The sequence below is a fragment of the Prionailurus viverrinus genome, chromosome D3, assembly GCF_022837055.1.
Source record: "Prionailurus viverrinus isolate Anna chromosome D3, UM_Priviv_1.0, whole genome shotgun sequence".
Classification (NCBI taxonomy): Eukaryota; Metazoa; Chordata; class Mammalia; order Carnivora; family Felidae; genus Prionailurus; species Prionailurus viverrinus.
In genome coordinates, this window is record NC_062572.1 from 56,039,324 (window position 1) to 56,065,616 (window position 26,293).

General features: G+C 35.6%; 1 protein-coding gene across 7 annotated transcripts in view; it reads right to left on the reverse strand.

Annotated features, from left to right (window-relative positions):
• The window catches only part of CCDC178 (coiled-coil domain containing 178), a 514,890-nt gene that overhangs the window by 336,721 nt on the left and 151,876 nt on the right, over positions 1-26,293 (reverse strand). For all 7 annotated transcript variants that reach the window (XM_047828874.1, XM_047828873.1, XM_047828870.1 and 4 more), the window contains one exon: positions 18,797-18,980. In XM_047828874.1, coding sequence (XP_047684830.1) covers positions 18,797-18,980 — 184 coding nt within the window. The remainder of the gene's footprint in view (positions 1-18,796; positions 18,981-26,293) is intronic.

Consider the following 26,293-nt stretch of genomic DNA (forward strand, 5'->3'; position numbering starts at 1 on the left):
ACCAACATGCATGGACCTAGAGAACATTATGCTAAGTGAAATAAGTCAGAGAAGGACAAATACCATATGATTTTACTTACATGTATAATTTAAAACAAGCAAGCAAACAGGCAAAAGGAAACAGATGCATAAATATAGGGAACAAATTGATGGCTTCCAAACTGGACCAGCATGGTGCGGGGGGGGGGGGGGGGGGGGAGGGGAATGTGAGAAACAGGTGAAAGGGATTAAGAGGTACAAACTTCCAGTTGTAAAATAAGTCACTTAGATGAAAAGTGCAGCATAGGGAATATAGTTAATCATGTTGTAATAATGTTGTATGGTGACAGATGGTAACTACACTTCTTGTGGTCAGCACTGCATAATGTATAGAACTGTTGAATCACTATGTTGTGCATATAATATAATGCACATAATATTGTATGTTGACTAATATAATATTGTATAATGACTATATTTCAATAATAAACATTTTTTATTAAATTTTTTTAATGTTTATTTTTATGTTTAATGTTTAATGTTTAATGTATAGAACTGTTGAATCACTATGTTGTGCATATAATATAATGCACATAATACTGTATGTTGACTAATATAATATTGTATAATGACTATATTTCAATAATAAACATTTTTTATTAAATTTTTTTAATGTTTATTTTTAGGGAGAGAGACAGAGTGTGAGCAGGGGAGGGGCAGAGAGAGAGGGAGACACAGAATCCGAAGCAGGCTCCAGGCTCTGAACTGTCAGCACACAGCCCGACATGGGGCTCGAACCCACAAACCGTGAGATCATAACCTAAGCTGAAGCTGGAGGCTCAACCGACGCCCAGACGCCCCTAACATTTTTTAAAATAGATAAAAAACATTATTTACAGATATTGATAAATTACTTCCCAGAAAGGTTCTACCAATTTACAGAGTACAGGTTATCAGAGTTGCTATATCAATATGTCTTAACACTTATCAAATATTAGTTTTCACATAAGTAAAACTGGGATAACATTTCTTTTCCACAAAATTATTGTGGAAGTACAAGAATTATATATGCATATATAAACTATTATATACATTAAACTATTATACATATATAATAGTTTACCTGAGGCAACATTGGCATCAAACATTCAACAAATAGCTATTACTACTTTCAATGTGTTATTTAGAATCTATATATTTATTAGGAAATAGACTCCAGAGTTAAATGTAAGTCAGCTATCAAAGAGTTTAGGAAGCCCCATTTTATGGAATACTCTTTATGTTGTTTATCCCTAATACTTGTGAGAGTTTATTATTTGTCAGGCTCCAAGTTAAATGTTTTATATACAATATTATCACACACAGGTATAATACATGTATTATTACACTCATTTACGGGATCACAATATTCTCAATATTCTCAGAAAAAAGAACCAGAATTCAAATTAAGAAACATGTGACTCCAAAATCCACACCCTTTCAACAAAATCACATTTCATTTAGAAAAGGGAGGAAAAAATAGAAACAAAAATCATAGATTTATTTTTTTTTAGTTTATTTATTTATTCTGAGAGAGAGAGAGAGAGAGAGAGAGCCAGAGAGGGAGAGAGAGAATCCCAAGCAGGCTCTGTGCAGTCGGCGCAGAGCCCGATCCAGAGCTTGTTCTCGTGAACAGTGAGATCATGACCTGAGCCAAAACCAAGAGTCGGACACAACCCAGTGAGCCATCCAGTTGCCCCCAAAATTTATAGATTTAAATGAAAATTCTAATGAGCCAATATACTACATTTTTTTCTGACAAGGCTCTAAACTAGTAGAATGAGGAAGGAAGTTCTGTTCCCAGCAAGGCAAATAAAGTTTTATTTTGTCCTCAACTGTTTTACATCATCAAGAATACTGAGTGTCTAATTCTTTATTTTTATCACATTTTTAGGTGTATTTACTCCTAAATATGTGTTAGAAAAATTAACTCTTCTGAAGCTTGACACAACATTTGAGGGACTTAAATCCTACTATAGCTTCACACGATTTCTGTTTTGTCTGTACCTTCCTTCCCTCTTTTCCCCAGCAAACATTTATCATTAATGTGGACACTCCCAATATTACAGTTAATGGCTTCCTTGACCTTCACGTTGGCAAAGTATTTTATCTCTGAATAGAGTAGGGAAGAAATTAGTAACTTAAAAACAATGAACCAAAAGTAAAAGAGTACATGATCAAAGTTGTAAATCTGGAACACAGAAAGGAGTAACGAAGAGTGACGGTGCTAGCAATGTATACTGTAAATGATTCTGAGCTTCTGGACCGTTTAAAGCAGAAGGAAACAGGAAACATTAAAGACTGCCCAATTATCATTAAGAAAAGGAATATAATTTTATCAAGAAAGTTAATCCTAGTTCTGAATTCTAACATAACTTAAGTGTATAGGTTTTTAACCATCTTGAACAATAGGACTACCTCTTTCATTAATTTAAAAAACCAAGTAGCAGTAGTCAGTTTTGGCCATTACTTTTAGGAACTTTTTTTTTTAATTTTTGTAAATGTTTATTTAGTTTTGAAAGAGAGAGAAAGAGTGCAAATGGGGAAGGTGCAGACACGGAGGGAGACATAGAATCCAAAGCAGGCTCCTGGCTGCAAGCTGTCAGGACAGAGCCTGACACGGAACTTGAACTCATGAATTGTGAGATCATGACCTGAGCTGAAATTGGATGCTTAACTAACTGAGCCACAGAGGTGCCCCTTACCAAGATTTGTTAAAAGTCCAGGATGTAGTATCAACTCCTAATTCAATAAAAATTATTGTATATAAGTCAAGAGTAATACACTTTAGATTTGACTGATAGGCATAAATCCTCAAGAATCAAAATAAATAAATAATCAGAATGTCCATTTTATAACCATTTTAAAATACCACCAGTCTCACCTGAAATTGTGATAGAAGCTGTATAGTGTACAAACCAAATTTGGGCTTATTAAATCTATTTTATTCTGTTAATTGAACTGGACATTATCTAAATAGGCCTGAAGTGGTAAAAGTTATGACCCCCAAGAAAGTGTTTTAGAAGGTTTTAATTTTTACTTTACTCAGATGAAGGTCCTTTATAAACTTTGTCTTAGATATTAACAAATAGTATTTGAAGGAAAGGCCAAGATTTTTCTCTAAAGAAGAGTTAAGGGTTGTTATAAATATGTGAAAAAGAATCCAAGCAGTAACATAACCTTCTAAACTATAAAGTTATAGACCAGATGACTGTGGCCTAGAACATTATAAAGACATAACAGAGTGTCTTTTTCTAGGATTAAAAATGATCCCTGAACTGCTAAACAAATTTAAAAAACTAGAAAAACTAGAAATCATACAATGTTTACTGTCAGACCACAATGGAATTAAACTAGAAATCAGTAACAGAAAGTTAATTGGAAAATACCCAAATGTGTACACACTAAACAACATATTTCTTAAAAATGTATAGCCAAGGAATAAATCTGAAGAAAAATTTTGAAATAGTTTGAACTAAATAAAAACAAAACGCAATTTATCAAAATTTGTGTGATGCAGCAAAAGCATTGCTTAAAAGGAAATTTATAGTACTGAGTGTGTATATTAGAAAAGAAGAAAGATCTAACATCAATAATATAGGTTTAAATCTTAGAAAACTGGAAGGAGAGAAAATTAAATTAAAACTAAGCAGAAGAAGAGAAATAATAAGAATTAGAGCAGAAATCAATGAAATTGAAAACAGAAAATCATAGAAAAAAAATCAATGAAACTAAAATCTGGTTCTTTCAAAAGAGCAATAACACTTGATAAGCCTGAAGCCAGGCAAACTAAGAAAAAAAGATAGAGGACACAAATTACTAATATCAGAAATGAAAGCAGTGATGTAACTAGATCTCATGGATATTGAAAGAAAATAAAGGAATACTATGAAAAACTCTATTTTCAAGAATTAGGTAACCTAGATGAAATAGAACAATTTCTTGAAAGACATAATCTGCCAAAACTCATACAAGAAGAAACATATCATCTAAATATGCTGACATCTATTAAGGAAATGGAATTAATAATTAATTACTTTCCAAAACAGAAAGCACAAGGCCCCCATGGGTTCCCCAGTGAATAATTCTACAAACATTTAAGTAAGAAATTATACTAAATTTCTACAATCTCTTTCAGAGGATAGAAACAGATGGATACTCTTAACTCATTCTATGAGACAGCATTACTGTAAGACCCTCAATAAGTTAAAATGGGGGGAGGGAATGGGATGTTCCTTGACTTGGTAAAGAAGGTTTACAAAAACCTACAGCTAACACAAAAGTTTATGGTGAGAAAAGAAAGCTCTCCCACTAGGATCAGGTACAAGGCAAGGATAATCCATCTCAACATTCTTTTTCAATGTTGTACTGGAAGTTCTTGAAAATGCATTGACCAAAATAATAATAATAATAATAATAATAATAAGTAAAAAACATACAGATTTGGAAGGAATAAATAAATTTGCTCTTGTTTTCAGATGACATGATTGTACATGTGAAAATCTAAAAGAATTAACAAAAATACTCCTGGAAATATTAAGCAATTATAGAACAGTTGCAAGACACAATGTGAATCCCCAATCTTCAATTGTTTTCCTATATGCCAGTTTATAAGGAGTGGCAAAGACCCAGCAGAGCCAAAACAATATTGAAAAACAAAAAAAAGCAACAGACATGAACACACTCAACATCAAGATATACTAGAAAGCTATATTATTCAAGACAGTATAGCACTGGCAAAAGAATAGACAAATAGAAAACTGGAACAAAAAAGAGTCCACAAATAGTCAGCTGCTCTTCCACAAAAAAGCAAAGACAACACAATGGAGCAAAGACAATCTCTTCAATAAATGGTGCTAGAACAAGTGGACATCCACATGCAAAGAGAAACAAAGCTAGATACACTTTACACCTTTCATAAAAATTAACTCACAATGGATCATAAACCTAAAGGTATAACAAAAAAAACACTAGAAAATAACAAAAAATCTTAGATGTTCTTGGGTATGACAATGACTTATTTTTGTTTTTTAATTTTTATTTTTTTATTTACATCCAAGTTAGTTAGCATATAGTGCAACAGTGATTTCAAGAGTAGATTCTTTACCCATTTAGCCCATCCCCCCTCCCACAACCCCTCCAGTAACCCTGTTTGTTCTCCATATTTAAGAGTCTCTTAGGTTTTGTCCCCCTCCCTGTTTTTATATTATGTTTGCTTCCCTTACCTTGTGTTCACCTGTTTTGTCTCTTAAAGTCCTCAGATAAGTGAAGTCATATGATTTTTGTCTTTCTCTGACTAATTTCACTTAGCATAATACCCTCCAGTTCCATCCATGTAGTTGCAAATGGCAAGATTTCATTCTTTTTGATTGCCCAGTAATACTCCATTATATATATATATATACACCACATCTTCTTTATCCATTCATCCATCGATGGACATTTGGGCTCTTTCCATACTTTGGCTATTGTTGACAGTGCTGCCATAAACATGGGGGTGCATGTGTCCCTTAGAAACAGCACACCTGTATCCCTTGGATAAATGCCTAGTAGTAAAATTGCTGGGTCACAGGGTAGTTCTGTTTTAAGTTTTTTGAGGAACCTCCATACTGTTTTCCAGAGTAGCTGCACCAGCTTGCATTCCCACCAACAGTGCAAAAGAGAGCCTTGTTCTCTGCATCCTCGCCAACATCTGTTGTTCCCTGAGTTGTTAATGGTAGCCATTCTGACAGGTGCAAGGTGGTATCTCATTGTGGTTTTGATTTGTATTTCCCTGATGATGAGTGATGTTGAGCATTTTTTCATGTGTTGGTTGGCCATCTGGATGTCTTCTTTGGAGAAGTGTCTATTCATGTCTTTTGCCCATTTCTTCACTGGATTATTTGTTTATGGGGTGTTGAGTTTGATAAGTTCTTTATAGACTTGGGATACTAACCCTTTATCTGATATGTCATTTGTAAATATCTTCTCCCATTCCATCGGTTGCCTTTTATTTCTTTGTGTTGTCTGATGGCTGAGGCTAAGACTTCCAATACTATGCTGAATAACAGTGGCGAGAGTGAACATCCCTGTCTTGTTCCAGACCTCAAGGGGAAAACTCTCAGTTTTGCCCCATTGAGGATGATATCAGCATGGGATCTTTGATATATGGCTTTTATGATCTCCAGGTATGATCCTTCTATCCCAACTTTCTTGAGGGTTTTTATCAAGAAAGGATGCTGTATTTTGTCAAATGCTTTCTCTGCATCTATTGAGAGGATCTTATGGTTCTTGTCCTTTCTTTTACTGATGTGATGAACCACATTGATTGTTTTGCAGATATTGAACCAGCCCTGCATCCCAGGTGGAAGTCTCACTTGGTCGTGGTGAATAATTTTTTTAATGTATTGTTGGATCCAGTTGGCTAATATCTTGTTGAGGATTTTTGCATCCACAGTCATCAGGGAAATTGGTCTATAGTTCTCATTTTCAGTGGGGTCTCTGGTTTTGGAATCAAGTAATGCTGGCTTCACAGAAAGAGTTTGGAAGGTTTCCTTCCATTTCTATCTTTTGGAACAGCTTCAAGAGAATAGGTGTTAACTCTTCCTTAAACGTTTGGTAGAATTTCTCTGGAAAGCCATCTGGCCATGGACTCTTGTTTTTTGGCAGATTTTTTATTACAATTTCGGTTTCTTTACTGGTCATGGGTCTCTTCAAATTTTCTATTTCTTCCTGTTTCAGTTTTGGTAGTGTATTTGTTTCTAGGAATTTGTCCATTTTTTCCAGATTGCCCATTTCATTGGCGTATAATTTCTCATAGTATTCTCTTATTATTGTTTTTATCTCTGCTGTGTTGGTGGTGATCTCTCCTCTCTCATTCTTGATTTTATTTATTTGGGTCCCTTCCTTTTTCTTTTTGATCAAACTGGCCAGTGGCTTATCAATTTTGTAATTCTTTCAAAGAACCAGCTTCTGGTTTCACTGGTCTACTGTTTTTTTCGTTTCAATAGCATTAATTTCTGCTCTAATCTTCATTATATCCTGTCTTCTGTTAGTTTTGGGTTTTATTTGCTGTTCTTTTTCCAGCTCTTTAAGGTGTAAGATTAGGTTGTGTATCTGAGATCTTTCTTCCTTCCTTAGGAAGGCCTGGATTGCTAAATACATTCCTCTTATGACTGCTTTTGCTGCATCTGAGGCTTTGGGTTGTGGTGTTATCATTTTCATTGGCTTCCATGTACTTTTTAATTTCCTCTTTAACTTGTTGGTTAGCCCATTCATTCTTTAGTAGGATGTTCTTCAGTCTCCAAGTATTTGTTACCTTTCCAAATTTTTTTTTCTTGTGGTTGATTTTGAGTTTGATAGCTTTGTGGTCTGAAAATATGCATGGTACGATCTCGATCTTTTTATACTTGCTAAGGGGTGATTTGTGTCCCAGTATGTGGTCTATTCTGGAGAACGTTCCATGTGCACTGGAGAAGAATACATATTCTGCTACTTTAGGATAAAATGTTCTGAATATACATGTTAAGTCCATCTGGTCCAGTGTGACAATGACTTTTTAGATACAACACCAAAGCATGATCCATGAAAGAAATAATTGATAAGTTGGGTTTCATTAAAACTAAAGCCTTTAGCTCTGTGAAAGCCAAGGTCAAAAGAATGAGAAGTCACAAACTGGGAGCAAATATTTGCAGAAGACAAATCTGATAAAGATCGGTTATCCAAAATATACAAAATACTCTGGAAACTCAACAGTAAGAAAACAACCCAATAAAAGAAGCATCAAAGATGTTGGGGTGCCTGGCTGGTTCTGTTGGTAGAACATGGGACACTTGATCTTGGGACTGTTAGTTCGAGCCCCATACTGGATGTAGAGATTACTTAAAAGAGGAGGTCAAAGACCTTAACATGCAACTCACCAAAGAAGATATACAATGGCAAGTAAGTATATACTTCATATGTCATCACAGAAATGTAAATTAAAGCAACAGTGAAATATCACTACACAGCTATTACAATGGCCAAAATCCTGATTACTGACAACATCAACTATTGGCAAGGCTTTGGAATAACAGGAACTCTCATGCATTGCTGGCAGGAATGAAAAATGGTACAGCCACTTTGTAAGACAGTTTGGCAGTTTTTTACAAAACTAAACATATACTGGGGTGCCTAGGTGGTTCAGTCAGTTAAGCATCTGACTCTTGATTTTGGCTCAGGTTATGATCTCACAGTTCATGAGACTGAGCCTTCTGTTGAGTTATGTGCTGACAGTGCAGGTCCTGCTTGGATTCCCTCTCTTTCTCTCTCTGTCTCTGTCCCTCCCCCCACTCACACCCTCTCTCCCTCTCAAAATAAACATTTTTTAAAAACACACAAAAAAGTAAATATATACTAATTATAATATCCAGCAATTATGTTCCTTATTTCATACTCAAAGGAGTTTAAAACTTATTTCCACATAAAAACCTGCACATGGATGTTTCTAGTAGCTTTCTTTATAACTGCCCAGACTTGGAAGCAACCAAGATGCTCTTTAATAGGTGAATGCTTAAATAAATTGTGGTATATCCAGATATAGAATACTATTCAGTGCTAAAAAGAAATGAGCTATCAAGCCAAGAAAAGACATGAAGGAACCTTGAATGCATATGAATAAGTGAAAGAATCCAATATGAAAAGGCTATATATACTGTAGGATTCCAACTATATGGTATTTTGGAAAAGGCAAAACTATGGAATAAAAGATCAGTGGTTACCATGGTTGCCATCAGTGGGAGAAAGGCTGTATAGGGACAGCACAGAAAGGGCTTGAGGTATATGGGAAATCTCTGTACTTTCTCCCAATTTTGCTGTGACCCTAATGGTTCTCTAAAATATAAAGGCTAAAAGGTGATCCCTAATATTGTCATTATGAAATTTTGAGCCTGAATGAATTTTCTTTGGTTGGAGTATATGCCTACCTAGTGTCTGACTAGTTTATACTAAACCCAGCATCAGAAAACCTTGTGTACAAATTCTACACAGCTACCTAAAAGCAATGTTACTTTGGGAAAACCACTTCACCCCAAAATGTACATACTAGTAACAACTTCACAGTATTGTGACCACGAATTAATTAACATGTATAAAGAGTCTAGCCTATAATAGATCTGCAGAAAACTCTATTTCCTTTTTTCTTTTCTACTAAGTTTCCACTTAGTTCTAGTACTAGGATTTTTACCTGGAACCAGATGATCCTGATATTCTACTTTTCCAGCAAAACTCCAGTATGTTCAAGCAAAAAACCCTCTACATTCCTGCAGCTTGCACAAAATCCTTCTATTTAAATGTTGAGAAGTACTTAATATCTGATAAAAGCTTTCAAGATTTTCCTTGTTACAATATATTACATTCTTCAGACAACACTGAATGATTTTCTGTTCATTCCATCAATACCATAAGTGAATACATATTACCCTTTTATTGATTTATCTTCCATCACTGTGGATAATTTTATCCTGCGACTTGGCTAATCACGTCTTTTCTGAATAGGTCAGTCACTGGCATTGAAGGTATGAAAAAATTGGGACAAGTCATCTGTAATAGCTGGAAAACTTCAGAACCTGACAAATATCTTGATTGTTCAGGGTGGTTTCCAGTGTAAAACTTATTAGGAATTGTACAGGTGCATCAATTTGAGGAAACATAATTCAGAAATTCCACCTCTAAGGTTTCAAAAGGTTATTTCTCAGAGTTAGGTCAGAGGTGGTAATGCTATAATTTCTAGAAGACCTGAATTAAGGACTAATGTTAGGCCAAGATCAACAAATACATAAAGTTACCTGCAAGAAAAACATGATGCCAAGACTCAGAAAACTTTATAGATATTTATTACTTAGTCAATGAAAGACAGTGGAGGTCATTACAAAGGCAGAAACTACAAACTTGAATTATTCCCAACCTGATTTATCTAAGGACTATCTAGAAATTCATTTTTAATTCGTTACCATTCTGACACAGATACACATGTGTATATCACAGAAATTTAGTGCCCTATATATTCAGCTCAGAGATCAGTAGAAGTGTCTAGCAATGTGGAATTATTTCCTAACTTGAGTAATATCTTTCTGTTGCTTCTTTCTGGTTGTGTCTCAGCTACTATAGGGTAGGGAAAGGACTTGATTAACAATGCCTCAATGCTTTCCATTTCACTTGCATCAAACAAGGGGGACACTTACACTTTGCCTTAGGTTGCCAAAGCAAGTACAGAAGAGTTACCTCAAATTTGCATTTAACCTATAAATTGCATTTTATGGCATCAGGAAAACTTAGAAAAAAATAATTTAATGTAACATCCTTCTTAATAATTGAATGACTCAGGCTAGTGAAGCCATATAGCTGAACTATTAAAGGTAGGTTGTACCAGCTCTGAGATAATATGTGAACAAAGGTTTCCTGTCCAGTGAAAAAATTAAAACACATTGTTAAGTAGCCAAATCAGTGGTTTATGTATTCATTGATATCCTCAATGAAAAAAATTAATTATTGGTCATAGACAAATGCATATTAATGAAAAATGTTTTAAAATTATAAACGACATCCACAGTGTTATATATGCTAAACTATATGGAAAATAACATGATTTATATTTTTAAAACAACTTTGAGGTTAATTTTTACTATACGTGATTTCTATCATATTAACTTTGGCACATATATGGTATGAAAAAACCCTCTGAACAACCCATGATAAGGGATATGCGTACAATAAACCAACTCTGTTGAACAGGTGGATTCAATGGAGGAACAAAATCTCAGTTTCTCAGTAAAGAAACATTTACTGGAAGACAATCTAAGTATCCTAAATTTAGAAAGCACATGAGAAAGTCTTCACTGAATAAAGTGCTAGTGAAAGGCTTGAACACAGAATACAGATTCTATATTTTACAGATAACTATATGATAATAAGTCTTTGATAAGTAAATGCCAAAGATGGGAGAAGTGTGTGTGTGAGGTGTGATGGACAAAAGTAGCCTGTTAAAGTGGTCCCTTACAGGGGCACCTGGGTGGCTCAGTCAGTTAAGCGACCAACTTCAGCTGCAGTGATAATCTCACAGTTCGTGGGTTTGAGCCCCACATCAGGCTCTGTGCTGACAGCTCAGAGCCTGGAGCCTACTTCTGATTCTGTGTCTTCCTCTCTCTCTGCCCCTCCCCCACTCACACTCTGCATGTGTCTCTCCCTCTCACTCTCAAAGATAGAGGAGGAGCCACGATGGCGGAACAGCATGGAAGTTTTTTGTGTGTCTTGCGTCTATGAAATACAGCCAGACCAACACTAAACCATCCTACACACCTAGAAAACTGATTGGAGGATTAGCACAACAATCTGCACAACCTGAACCACAGAATTCAGCAGGTATGCGGCATGGGGAGGTGAACTTGGGGAGAGAGGAGCCGGCAGCAGGCAGAGAACCACGTTTGCAGGCAGAGAGAGGACGGAGACTGGGGCAGGGGAGAATATGGGAAAAGTACCCCTCCCCAAAAGCAGCTGGAGAGAAGGTGGAAAATTGGAAACAGCCGCAGGGACTAAACTAAAAAGGGAGAAAGGAGAAAGCAGAGGGTTTAAATTCCATTAAGACTGTAAACAAGGGGATCGCAAAGGCTGCAACTCCACAGCTCCATACCTGGTGGTGCTCTAGTGGAAGGGCGAATCCCCAGGAACAGAGTGGGTTCTGGGAGGTTCTCAGCCCACATGGGGAAAAGTGACTCCAATGCTGGAAGGACATTTGGTGGAGACTGTTGAAGCCACCTGGTCCCAGCAGACCCCAGAAAATGGTCACATTTGCTCATGCTGGAACAAGGTCATTAAGTGTGAAGCCTGGTGCCAGATGTGTGTTGTGATTTTTCCATAATCCCTGAAAAGCTGCTGCTACACTATCTCATGAACTTTTTCTGGGGCGGGCTGGCACCTGGCCAGTCTTGGGGCACTCACAGCAGCAGGGTCCAGCAGGCATTCCTGGGTGCAGCTGGCATTCAGCCACTGCTCAGTGAGACCCTCCCTCAGAGAGGCAGAACAGGTCAAAGCTGCAGTCCTTCAGAAGTAAGGGATGGGGAAAACAGCCACATCTGAGACAAAACTCGGGAGAGAGGTACTGCCTGGGGCTTGGTCACGAACAGTGAAGAAGCGGGGAGTGGACGGAAGCTGAAGACAGAGGACGGGTGCATGATTGCTGATAGGAGAGAACAGAGTTCCCATACTAGAGACTGGGTAGCTGGGTGACGCCATTTTCACTGCTCCCACGCATACGCACCTACGAGTGCCCCAACAATCCACCCCAGTAGGCTAGCTGCGCCATCTAGTGAAGAATGGAGCCGTTACACTGAGCCCTGCACAACTGGGCCAACCTCACTCTTCAAGAACACAAGGCTCACCGCCTACTTACTTGATGGACTATAAAGTGCTACATAATCTGACTTCTAGGGGAAAACGAAGTAATTTCACCCCTATTTCAATCTATTAGCAGGTCTATCTATTCAATTTTCTTTTTTTTTTCTTTTTTTCTCTCTTTACACTATTCTTTTTCTTGAATACAGAAAGAGAAAAAATTCATTTTTATTTTCAATTTTTATTAAAAATATTTTTCTTTAATTTTTTTACTATATTTTTTCCTTTTGTGTAAATTTTTTCAAATTCTATCTTACTTCCATCATTCGATTTTAGTCTACTTCAGTGTATTCTCACCTTTTCAAATTTTCAAATGATTTCCTTGTTTTTTTTTCTTTTTTCTTTTCTGTTTCTTGTCTTTACGTGAATGAAGAAAGTGAAAAACTTCATTTTTCCCTTCAATTTCTATTAAAAATATTTTTCTTTAATTTTTAATATACTTTTTGCTTTTACATAAATTTTTTCAAATTCTATTTTACTTCCATCATTTTATTTTAGTCTACTACAGTGTATTCACTTTTTCAAATTTTCAAACGATTTCTTTTTTTCTTTTTTCTCTTTTTTGTTTCTTTTTCTTGAATAAAGAGAAAAAAATTCATTTTTAATTTTAATTTTTATTAAAAATATTTTCTTTAATATTTTTCCTCCTATATTCCTTACTTTTGTGTAAATTTTTTTCAAATTCTGTTTTGCTCCCATCATCTCATTTTAGTCTACTTCAGTGTATTCATTTTTTCAAATTCTCAAACGATTTCCTTTTTTCCCCTGTTTTTTTCTCTAATCTTTCAAACCACATTCAATACCCAGACCAAAACACACCTAAGATCTAGCATCATTTATTAGATTTTGTGTGTGTGTGTTTAATTTTTTAATTTTAATATTTCTTTAATTTTAATTATTTTTGATCTTAACTTTTCTACCTCATTAATTTCTTTTCTCCCTTCAAAATGACAAAATGAAGGAATTCACCCCAAAAGAAAGAGCACAAATAAACAACAGCCAGGGATTTAACCAACACAGATACAAGCAAGATGTCTGAACCAGAATTTAGAATCATGATAATAAGAATACTAGCTGGAGCTGAAAATAGACTAGAATCCCTTTCTGCAGAGATAAAAGCAGAAAAAAATAGATTGAAATTAAAAATGCTATAACTGAGCTTCAATCATGGATGGATGGAGCAGCAGCAGGATGGATGAGGCAGAACAGAATCAGCAATATAGAGGACAAACTTATAGAGAATAATGAAGCAGAAAAAAGAGGGAGATTAAGACAAAAGAGCACAATTTAAAAATTAGAGAAATCAGTGACTCGTTAAAAAGGAACAACATCAGAATCCCAGGGGTCCCAGAAGAAGAAAAGAGAGAATTAGGGGTAGAAGGGTTATGTGAGTAAATCATAGTGGAAAACTTTCCTAACCTGGGGAAAGACACAGACATCAAAATCCAGGAAGCACAGAGGACCCCCATTAGATTCAACAAAAACCGACCATCAACAAGGCATATCATAGTCAAATTCACAAAATACTCAGTCAAGGAGAGAATCATGAAAGCAGCAAGAGAAAAAAAGTCCCTAACCTACAAGGGAAGACCGATCAGGGTAGCAGCAGACCTATCCACAGAAATATGGCAAGCCAGAAAGGAGTGGCAGGATATATTCAATGTGCTAAATCAGAAAAATAATCAGCCAAGGATTCTTTATCCAGCAAGACTGTCATTCAAAATAGAAGGAGAGATAAAAAGTTTCCCAAACAAAAATTAAAGGAGTTTGTGACCACTAAACCAGCCCTGCAAGAAATTTTAAGGGGGACTCTCTGAGGGGAGAAAAGATGAATATGTATATATGTATGTATGTGTACGCATATATAAATATATATAGAGAGAGAAATAAATAAATAAATAAGTAAATAAATAAATAAATAAATAAATAAATAAATACCAAAAGCAACAAAGATTAGAAAGGACCAGAGAACACCACCAGAAACTCCAACTCTACAAGCATGATAATGGCAATAAATTCATATCTTTCAGTACTCATTCTAAATGTCAATGGACTCAATGCTCCAATCAAAAGACATAAGGTAGCAGAATGGATAAGAAAACAAGATCCATCTATATGCTGTCTATAAAAACCCACTTTAGACCTAAAGACACCTTCAGATTGAAAATAAGGGGATGGAGAACCATCTATCATACTAATGGTCAACAAAAGAAAGCCAGAGTAGCCATACTCATATCAGACAATGTAGACTTTACAATAAAGACTGTATCAAGAGATGCAGAAGGGCATTATATCATAATGAAGGGGTCTATCCACCAAGTAGACCTAATTGTAAACATTTATGTGCCAAAGGTGGGAGCACCCAAATATATCAATCAATTAATCACAAACATAAAGAAACTCATTGATAGTAATACCATAATAGTACGAGACTTCAACACCACACTCACAGCACTGGACAGATCATCTAATCAAAAAATCAACAAGGAAACAATGGCTTTGAATCACACACTGGACCATATGGACTTAACACATATATTCAGAACATTTCATCCTAAAGCAGCAGAATATACATTCTTCTCCAGTGCACATAGAACATTTTCCAGAATAGACCATATACTGGGACACAAATCAGCCCTAAGTAAGTACAAAAAGATTGAGATCAAACCGTGCATATTTTCAGACCACAAAGCTATGAAACTCAAAATCAACCACAAGGAAAATTTTGGAAAGGTAACAAATACTTGCAGACTAAAGAACATCCTACTAAAGAATTACTAGGCTAATCAAGAAGTTAAAGAGAAAATTAAAAAGTTTATGGAAGTCAATGAGAATGACAGCACCACAACCCAAAACCTCTGGGACACAGCAAAGGCAGTGATAAGAGGAATGTATTTAGCAATCCAGGCCTTCCTAAAGAAGGAAGAAAGATCTCAGATACACAACCTAATCTTACACCTTAAAGACCTGGAAAAAGAACAGCAAATAAAACCCAAAACTAGCAGGGACGCCTGGGTGGCTCAGTCGGTTAAGCAGCCGACTTCGGCTCAGGTCATGATCTCACGGTCCGTGAGTTCGAACCCTGCGTCGGGCTCTGTGCTGACAGCTCAGACTCTGGAGCCTGTTTCAGATTCTGTGTCTCCCTCTCTCTGACCCTCCCCTGTTCATGCTCTGTCTCTCCCTGCCTCAAAAATAAATAAAAACATTTTAAAAATTAAAAAAAAAACCCAAAACTAGCAAAAGACAGGAAATAATGAAGATTAGAGCAGAAATTAGTGCTACTGAAACCCCCCAAAAAAAACAGTTTATCAGTGAAACCAGAAACTGGTTCTGTGAAAGAATTACAAAGTTGATAAGCCACTGGCCAGTTTGATTAAAAAGAAAAAGGAAGGGACCCAAATAAATAAAATCAAGAATGAGAGAGGAGAGATCACCACCAACACAGCAGAGATAAAAGCAATAATAAGAGAATACTATGAGAAATTATACACTAATGAAATGGGCAATCTGGAAGAAATGGACAAATTCCTAGAAACAAATACACTACCAAAACTGAAACAGGAAGAAATAGAAAATTTGAAGAGACCCATGACCAGTAAAGAAACCGAAATTGTAATAAAAAATCTGCCAAAAAACAAGAGTCCATGGCCAGATGGCTTTCCAGAGAAATTCTACCAAACGTTTAAGGAAGAGTTAACACCTATTCTCTTGAAGCTGTTCCAAAAGATAGAAATGGAAGGAAACCTTCCAAACTCTTTCTGTGAAGCCAGCATTACTTGATTCCAAAACCAGAGACCCCACTGAAAATGAGAACTATAGACCAATTTCCCTGATGACTGTGGATGCAAAAATCCTCAACAAGATATTAGCCAACTGGATCCAACAATACATTAAAAAAATTATTCACCACGACCAAGTGGGACTTCTACCTGGGATGCAGGGCTGGTTCAATATCTGCAAAACAATCAATGTGGTTCATCACATCAGTAAAAGAAAGGACAAGAACCATAAGATCCTCTCAATAGATGCAGAGAAAGCATTTGACAAAATACAGCATCCTTTCTTGATAAAAACCCTCAAGAAAGTTGGGATAGAAGGATCATACCTGGAGATCATAAAAGCCATATATCAAAGATCCCATGCTGATATCATCCTCAATGGGGCAAAACTGAGAGTTTTCCCCTTGAGGTCTGGAACAAGACAGGGATGTTCACTCTCGCCACTGTTATTCAGCATAGTATTGGAAGTCTTAGCCTCAGCCATCAGACAACACAAAGAAATAAAAGGCAACCGATGGAATGGGAGAAGATATTTACAAATGACATATCAGATAAAGGGTTAGTATCCCAAGTCTATAAAGAACTTATCAAACTCAACACCCCATAAACAAATAATCCAGTGAAGAAATGGGCAAAAGACATGAATAGACACTTCTCCAAAGAAGACATCCAGATGGCCAACCAACACATGAAAAAATGCTCAACATCACTCATCATCAGGGAAATACAAATCAAAACCACAATGAGATACCACCTTGCACCTGTCAGAATGGCTACCATTAACAACTCAGGGAACAACAGATGTTGGCGAGGATGCAGAGAACAAGGCTCTCTTTTGCACTGTTGGTGGGAATGCAAGCTGGTGCAGCTACTCTGGAAAACAGTATGGAGGTTCCTCAAAAAACTTAAAACAGAACTACCCTGTGACCCAGCAATTTTACTACTAGGCATTTATCCAAGGGATACAGGTGTGCTGTTTCTAAGGGACACATGCACCCCCATGTTTATGGCAGCACTGTCAACAATAGCCAAAGTATGGAAAGAGCCCAAATGTCCATCGATGGATGAATGGATAAAGAAGATGTGGTGTATATATATATATAATGGAGTATTACTGGGCAATCAAAAAGAATGAAATCTTGCCATTTGCAACTACATGGATGGAACTGGAGGGTATTATGCTAAGTGAAATTAGTCAGTCAGAAAAAGACAAAAATCATATACCTCACTCATATGAGGACTTTAAGAGACAAAACAGGTGAACACAAGGTAAGGGAAGCAAAAATAATATAAAAACAGGGAGGGGGACAAAACCTAAGAGACTCATAAATATGGAGAACAAACTGAGGGTTACCGGAGGGGGTGTAGGAGGGGGATGGACTAAACGGGTAAGCGGCACTAAGTCATTGTTGCTCTATATGCTAATTTGGATGTAAATTTTAAAAATAAAAAATAAAACAAGTTAATAAAAATAAACAAACAAACATATTTCACTTAGCCTAATACCCTCCAGTTCCATCCATGTTGCTGCAAGTGGCAGGATTTCTTTTTTTTTTTAATTTTTTTTAATGTTTTTATTTATTTTTGAGACAGAGACAGAGCGTGAGTTGGGGAGGGGCAGAGGGAGAGGGAGACACAGAATCCGAAGCAGGCTCCAGGCTCCGAGCTGTCAACACGGGGCTCCAACCCACAAACTGTGAGATCATGACCTGAGCTGAAGTCAGATGCTCAACTGACTGAGCCACCCAGGCGCCCCCATAAGAGACTCTTAAATACAGAGACCAAACTGAGGGTTGATGGTGGGGGGCAGAGAGGGGAAAATTGGTGAAGGGCACTTGGTGGGATGAGCGCTAGGTGTTGTATGTAAGCGATGAATCACGGGAATCTAGCCACCAAACCAAGAGCACAGGGTATACACTGTATGTTAGTCAACTGGATAACAAATGAAAGGAAAGAAAGAAAGAAAGAAAGAAAGAAAGAAAGAAAGAAAGAAACAAACAAACAAACAAACAAACAAACAAACAAACATAAAGTTGCCCCTTACATGTGGCAAAATGGAGTAGCCTTTGCCAGTGTCTATGCCAAATGTCATGGAGTGGCTATTTATCATATTTCTCACTTAGGAATAGGTTTGAGGCCTATGAGCAGTTCTTTCCACAGCACTGTGGTCTACTAATTATGTGGTACTCAGGAATTCAGTAACTTGCAGGCCTCCCTTTTCTTATATTACGCAGGGTGCAAGGGCACTTCCCAGCATCCCTTCTTCCAACCATAGGCAAGAACTCTTATACAGTATATATACAGGATGAGTTTAAACCAAGCACCACTATTCTGGTGACCAAGGTAGTTTAAAGTCAGTAAGAGCAAAAAGCAGATGTAAGTGTTGGTTAGCTACACTGAGCCTCATTCCTCTTCTATTTATTCTGGGCCTCTGAAGACAAATGATTTTATTCAGATTTACCAGAAGGAGGAATTTGTTTTAAAAGACTAGTATAGTTTAAATTAAAATCAAATTATCATCAATAAATCAATAAAATTCAGGTTAATCACCCCCCCCTTTTTTTTACAACTTAGAAGAACACAAAGATACAAACCTTGAATTTTCTTCTCACTTCTGCTATTTTGTCCTCTAATTCCTCTGTTTTAAATTTGGTTAGGTGGAAAATAGCACCAAGGTGATAAGCTTGCCTGTAGAGTTGCTTAATAAATTCATCATTTTTCCCCCTTAGTTTCATCAAAGATTGAATTTCAGACTCAAACTCTGATTTTTTTCTTATACTATAAAAAACAAAGCAAAAGAATTGACAAGATTATTCCAAGAAGGTATATATTGAGGCAAATATATTTAATAGTAGTAAAAAAGGAACAAAGTCATATTTTATGTTGCCTAAAATATAAAATAACCAGATACTTAACTAAATCTTGAATATAAAAAATATGACCCAAAATTCCACTTATTTTCCTGCTTTTCCTGTTGGCTGCTCTTAATTGTCAGGCTGTGCTCAATCTCAAAAGGATAAGTGTATCAATAAGAAAGGCAGGTACCTCAAATGCTCAGTTTTCAGAACATTCATCCCTTCCTTCTAAAACAATCTATTCTTTCTAATCTTATATAAATTATTATTAATAAGAATCAAGTATGAGAAAAATCCAGTCCATGAAAAAGAGAAACAAAAGAAAACCAAAAACTAAAAGCATTCAAAAAGAAAACCCCCAGCTAAGGAAAAGAGTTAATAGAAAGAAAAGAGTGAAGACATTAATATCATTTTAAGATTGGATACCAACTTTTTCAGATACACACACTGAGGCATACAATGTACAAAGCATACATTCACAAATGAGGTAACCAAGAAACTAGCCAAAGGTATTCCACCAGATGTGCTACCTGGGCAAGGTCCACTGCATCACAGTAGGGGTTTTTGAGTTGTACTTGTTTGTGAAAGCACCAACTTACTATTGAAGTCTATAGGTTTATAGAAAGGTATGAACTACGATTGGGAAAAAAAGACAAGAGACTGAGAACTCAACCAGGAGGAAAAGAAGAAATTTTTTTAAAAATGAAATAAATGAAAATAGAAACACAAATACAAAAAGCAGTTCTAAAAGGGAAGTTGATAATAACAAATGCCTCCATTAAGAAAAAGGAAAGATTTCAAACCACATAACTTTACATCTCAAAGACCTAGAAAAATAAGAACAAACTAAGCCCAAAGTTAGGAGAAAAGAAGCAATAACAACAATCAGAACTGAAACAATTGCATTAAACCAAAAACTATAGAAGAGATCAACAACAAAAAAGCATGGTTTTTAAAACATATGTAAACAAAGCTGACAAAACTTTACACGAAAAAAAGAAAGAGAAAACTCACATAAATAAAATCAGAAATAAAAAGGGCCACATTTCAACTGACAACTTAGAAATACAAACTACTAGGAATAATTATATGCCAACACATTGGATACCCTAGAAGAAATACATTCCTAGAAACACAATCTACCAAGACTGAATCATGAAAAATTAGGCAATCTGAACAGGCCAATAATGAATAGGAAAACTGAACCAGTAATCAAAAACTCCTAATTAAAAAAAACACTCAACCTGATAGCTTTATTGATGAATTCTACCAAACATTTAAAGAATAATTAATGCCAATTGTTCTCAAACTCTTCTAAAAAACTGAAGAGGATGGAAAGCTTCCAAACTCAATTTAAGAGGCCAGTATTACCTTGATACCAAAGCCAGATGAAGACATTACAAGAAAAGAAAATTATAGACCAATATCCCTGATCAATATAGATGCAACAAAATATAGATCTTCAACAAAATCCTACCAATCTGAATTCAACAACAAATTAGGTTCAAATACATAAATCAATAAATGTGATACACCACTTTAGTAGAATCAAGGATAAAAATGTGATAATCTCAACAGATGCAGAAAAAGTATTTGACAAAATTCAACATCAATTCATGATAAAAAACTCTCAAAAATTGTATATAGAGGGAGTGTACTTTAACATAATAAAGGACATGTATGAATAACAAGTCCACAGTTAACATCATACTCTATAAAAAGCTGAAGATTTTTCTTCTAACATGAGGAAAAAGCCAAAGGTGCCCACTCTTAACCATATCTATTCAACATAGTACTAGAAGTCTCAGAGTATTTAGGCAAGAAAAAGAAGTAAAAGGTATCCAAATCAGAAAGGAATAGCTAAAATTTTCTGGTGGCAGATGACATGATCTTATATAGAAAGAACCTTAGGGGCGCCTGGGTGGCTCAGTTGGTTGAGCGGCCGGCTTCGGCTCAGGTCATGATCTCACGGTCCGTGAGTTCAAGCTCCGCGTCGGGCTCTGTGCTGACAGCTCAGAGCCTGGAGCCTGTTTCAGATTCTGTGTCTCCCTCTCTCTGCCCCTCCCCCATTCATGCTCTGTCTCTCTCTGTCTCAAAAATAAATAAACGTTAAAATTAAAAAAAAAAAAAAAGAACCTTAAAACCTCCTTCAAAAAAAAAAAAAAAACTATTAGAACTAATACATAAATTCAGTAAAGCTGCAGAAAACAAAATCCATATACAAAAATCTGCTGCCTTTCTATACTAACAATGAACTATATGAAAAAATTAAAACAATCTCATTTACAATAGTATCAAAAATAATAAAATATGTAGGAACAAATTTAATCAAGGATGTGAAAGAAAGAGCTATACACTGACACTAAACATAAAACATTGATGAAAGAGATTCAGGAAGACAAAGCTATGGAAGGATATCCTGTGTGTTCATGGATTGGTATAATTAATAATGTTAAAATGTCTATGCTGCCCAAAACAATCTAGAGATTCAATGCAATCTCTATGAAAATTCCAGAGGCATTTTTCACAGAGACAGAAAAAAAATCCTAATATTTGTATAGAGCCACAAAACACCCCAAAAATCCAAAGCAATCTTGAGAAAAGAAGAACAAAGCTGGAGGTATCACCCTTCCTTATTTCAAATAGTATTACAAACTATAGTAATCAAAGCAGTATGGTATTGGCATGACAAACAGACACACAAACCAGTAGAACACAATGAAGAACCCAGAAAAAAAAAAAAAAAAAAAACTTTGACAAGGATGCAAACAACACACAATGGAGAAAGAATCATCTCTTCAGTAAATGGTGTTGGGAAAACTGGATAGCTACATGCAAAAGAATGAAACTGGACCCTTATCTTACACCCCTGACAAAAATTAAATTGAAAGGGATTAAGGAATTAAATGCAAAAGCTAAAACTATAAAACTCCCAGAAGAAACACAGCGAAAAGTCTCCTTGACATTTGTCTTGGCAATTATTTTTTGCCTTTGACACCAAAAGCACAGGAAACAAAGTAAAAAATCAACAAGTGGGATAACATCTAATTAAAAACCTACTGCACAGAAAAAAAATCAACAAATTGAAAAGGCAACCTACTTAATGAAAGAAAATATATTTCAAACCATATGTGGTAAGACATTAATATCCCAAATATATAAGGAAATTATATAGCTCAGTAGGTAAAATCTAAAATACTCAACTAAAGAATGGGCAAAGGACCTGAATAGATATTTTTCCCAAAGACATAAAAATGGCAACTACGTGCAAAAGATGCTCAACATCACTATCTCCAAGGAAATGCAATTCAAAAACGTAATGAGATACCACCACCTCCCATCAGTTAGGATGGCTTTTATCAAAAAGACAGAAAATGCTCCAAGGATGTGGAGAAAGGGAACTCTTGTATACTGTTGGTGGGAATGTAAAATGGTATACCCATTATGGGTCACAGTCTAGGGGTTCTTCAAAAAATTGAAAACAAAACTGCCATACGATCCAACATTCACTTCTACATATATAGCTGAAGAAACAAAATCACAAAATCAATTTCTTGAAGAGATATCTGCACTCCTATGTTCATTGCAGCATGATTCATAATAGCCAGTATATGGAAACAAACTATCAATGGATAAATAAAGAAAATTCCACATATATACGGGATACTATTCAGTTACAAGGAACAATGAATGAATCCCGTCATTTGCAACAAGATGGATGGACTTACAGGACAGTTATGTCCAGTGATATAAGCCAGACAGAGAAAGATAAATGCTATGTAATCTCACTTACATGTGGAATCTGAAATAATTAACAACAAAAATGAATTCAGAAAAACAGTGGAATGATGTTTAACAAGGGCTGAGTGGTGATGGAAATGGGAAGGACAGTGGTCAAGGTGTAAGCCTTCAGTTGTAAGATAAATAATCTCTGAGGACCTACTGTATAATATGGCAACTACAGTTAATAATATTGTGTTGCTTACTTGAAATGTGCTAAGTGTATAGACCTTAATCATATTCACCACAAGAGAATAACACAGTAATGACAGAAAATGTATGATGGGTGGTAATTATACCACAAAGTGCATGTATATCAAATCATCACATTTTACACCTCAAATATATAGAATTATGTCAAACATGTTTCAATAAAGCTGAAAATTTTTTTTAAAAATAGAGAGGAAGGGGAGCCTGGGTGGCTGGGTCAGTTGAGCGTCTGACTTCAGCTTGGGTCATGATCCCACAGTTGTGAGTTTGAGCCCCGCATCAGGCTCTTTGCTGTCAGTGCAGAGCCTGCTTCAAATCCTCTGTCCCTCTCTCTCTCTTCCTCTACCCTATTCATGCACGCTCTCTCAAAAATAAATAAACAAAAAAATAGAAAGGAAGTATATATAACAAAATTATATCTGAAAAATTTCCAGTACTAAAAGCCAACATGGGTCACTAAGATGAAAAGTCTTACATAATGTTAAACTAGATATATTAAACGCAGAGAAGTACACACACCCCCAGACATGGAATTGTAAAGTTTCAGTACTCTGAAATGGGAAGAGAAAATTCATAAGTTTTCCAAGAGAAAAAACAGATTACCTACATGAAATGATACCCAAATGCCATCAGATATTATTATCAAGCAAAACTCAATAAATGGTTGATAAATTTAGAGATCTAATGTATGAGATGATGACTACGTAAATTATGGTATCAAACACTTGGAGTTTGATAAAAGAGCAGATTTCAGGTGCTCTCATTACACACACACACACACACACACAAACACACACGTTAACTATATGAGAAGATGGTGTGCTAATTAGCTTGACTCTAGTAATCATTTCACTATGTATATCAAATCATCATGAGGTAAACTTTAAGTACATATAATTTTTAAAAAACTAAATAAAACATGAAAGTACCTTTAAATTAACTTTAAAATATGACTTTAGATCTAGAATAGGGTACTTTGAGAAATTTCTTATTTGAATGGATTGAATAGAAAACAGAATGTGAGTTTATGGGAACAGGAATGTTCACTTTAATTAAGATTTACTATCAAGAACAGAAGGGTAGAGCTGGGATTTAGAGCTCTATTTTATCTTAAGTTTGCTTCTTTCCTAAGATGAGTAATATTATGTAATGTTCGTATGCTATTAGAGAGAAGTAATAATAGTTCACAGGAAAGAGGAAATAACTGTAGCTACGAAGCCCGAGTGTGTAAAAGCAAATGGCATCCTCCTGGAAAGTGTGTGGGTGATGGGAACTCCACTGTAAGAGCTGCTTCCATTATTAGATTTAATACAGGAGAATATAGAGTATGTAAAGACAGATGCAAATAGGCTGGCAAGAAAAAGAGGTTAATTCTCATTTGACTGCATCTGTATTCTCTATTAAGTTTTGAAAAGATTGTTAGTGTTAAAATGAGAATAAGGAGGTCACTGCTGATAAACTCTGGGTGTTGTAGTTAGTGATGAATCATTAGATGCTACTCCTGAAACCAATATTACACTGTATGTTAACTAACTAGAATTTAAATAAAAACTTGAAAGAATGAATCAATAAATAAACAAATAAATAAATAAAATGAGGGTGATGTGGGTATTAGGAGTGAAGAGCGTGAGAAGATGTGAAATAGGGGTCAGGAAAACTGGACACTCTAAAAATTTTTTGGTAGTGCTGAATGTCACTTGAGATTCATAGCCACATACTTTAAGTTCTACTTGGCAGCAAATTTATTGCAGTGCTAATGAAGCTTAAATATGAGGGCCTCTAACTGACCCCAACCCCTTGTGAAGTCCTTTGAGTGTCTAACGGCATTTCACATGGTTGTACATTTTTGAATAAAGTTTGTGAAAATAATATATTCTAACCAAAATTTATTATTTTCTTTTTCTAATATAATTTACCCTTTGTCAAGTGGCATTGGATTGGTTGTGGGAATTCGGTATTCATAAGCTTATATTTTTTTCATAAAGAGATCTCATTCTATAACATTTAGGGCCCACCAAAACAGGACCCACCCATGGTGAGATTAATTAATCTCAGCTGTGTCTTACTGTAGCCACATGCAGCTGTTTGGATCCTGCTTCAGTTCAATGATAGGGCTTTTCAAGTCACAGAAATAAAACTTGAAGGTGATTTAAATGAAGGGTTATTTTTATTCAGATATAACTAGGTTCTGTGAGAAGAGAAGGAAGGACAAGAAGGTAGGATATACACATCTAGTAGGGATAACAGACTGATCATCTTAAAGTGTCAAATAATGGATCATCTTAAAGTGTCAAGTACTGGAAAGAGAGGTGTCAGCTGTGAGAGAGTAGATTCTTAAAACTGAAACCAGGAGGTGACTCTGTTATTGGAAGTGAGAAAATGTAGGGGTAAAATTGTAAGAGAAGGTGGTTGATATGATATGGAAGAAAAGACTGTTGGGAATACGGAGGTCTAAAAATTGAGAATCCAAGTTCTTACACATACTGAACACAGACAAATTCGGGTTTTGACTTCCTCTGAAGAGAGAGAGAGAGAGAGAGAGAGAGAGAGAGAACAGACATGGGAAGAGTACTTTATTTGTGAAATTTTAATTTCTTACAAATAGGTCTAAAGTAGGCTAAAATATTGGTAATTAATTTTGAATGGTGCATGCAGCTTTTTGTCTTTCAATAGCTGAAAAAGTAAAAGCAAAATAGTTTAAGAATATTCATTGGAAAGCATGCTGTTAAACGCTGAAAAAAATCATATTCTATACTCCTGCAAAGTAACTCAAATTAATAGGCTGGTAAGATATAGCTAAGCGAGTATGAAAGACACAGTACCCTGTGGATTCATTCTAAGTATTCCAGGCTATTTAACAACTTCAATAATATTCTAATTGCTATCTCCACAAATAAATCACTACCCTGTTAACTCTTGATAAACACATTCTATGAAATATACCAGTAAATCTTTATGGTGTTCAATAGCTTTTTTGCTCATTTCCCTCGATTATCAACCCCATCTTTGGATCAGTGCAGTTACAATGGCACTGTCTTGCTTGAGGAACAGTAGAGCATTAGGAGTAGATATTCTGAATATTTTACAGAGCTTGGATGTAAGAAAATAGCTATACAGAAATTCATACCACACAGTTAACTTCAAGCAAACTAAATACAAATTAATCAATTTCAAATCATCTTAAACAAGTTCATTTTCTTTGATTGACGTTGCTGAAGCCTGCCTATCACATGAATAAGTAATCAA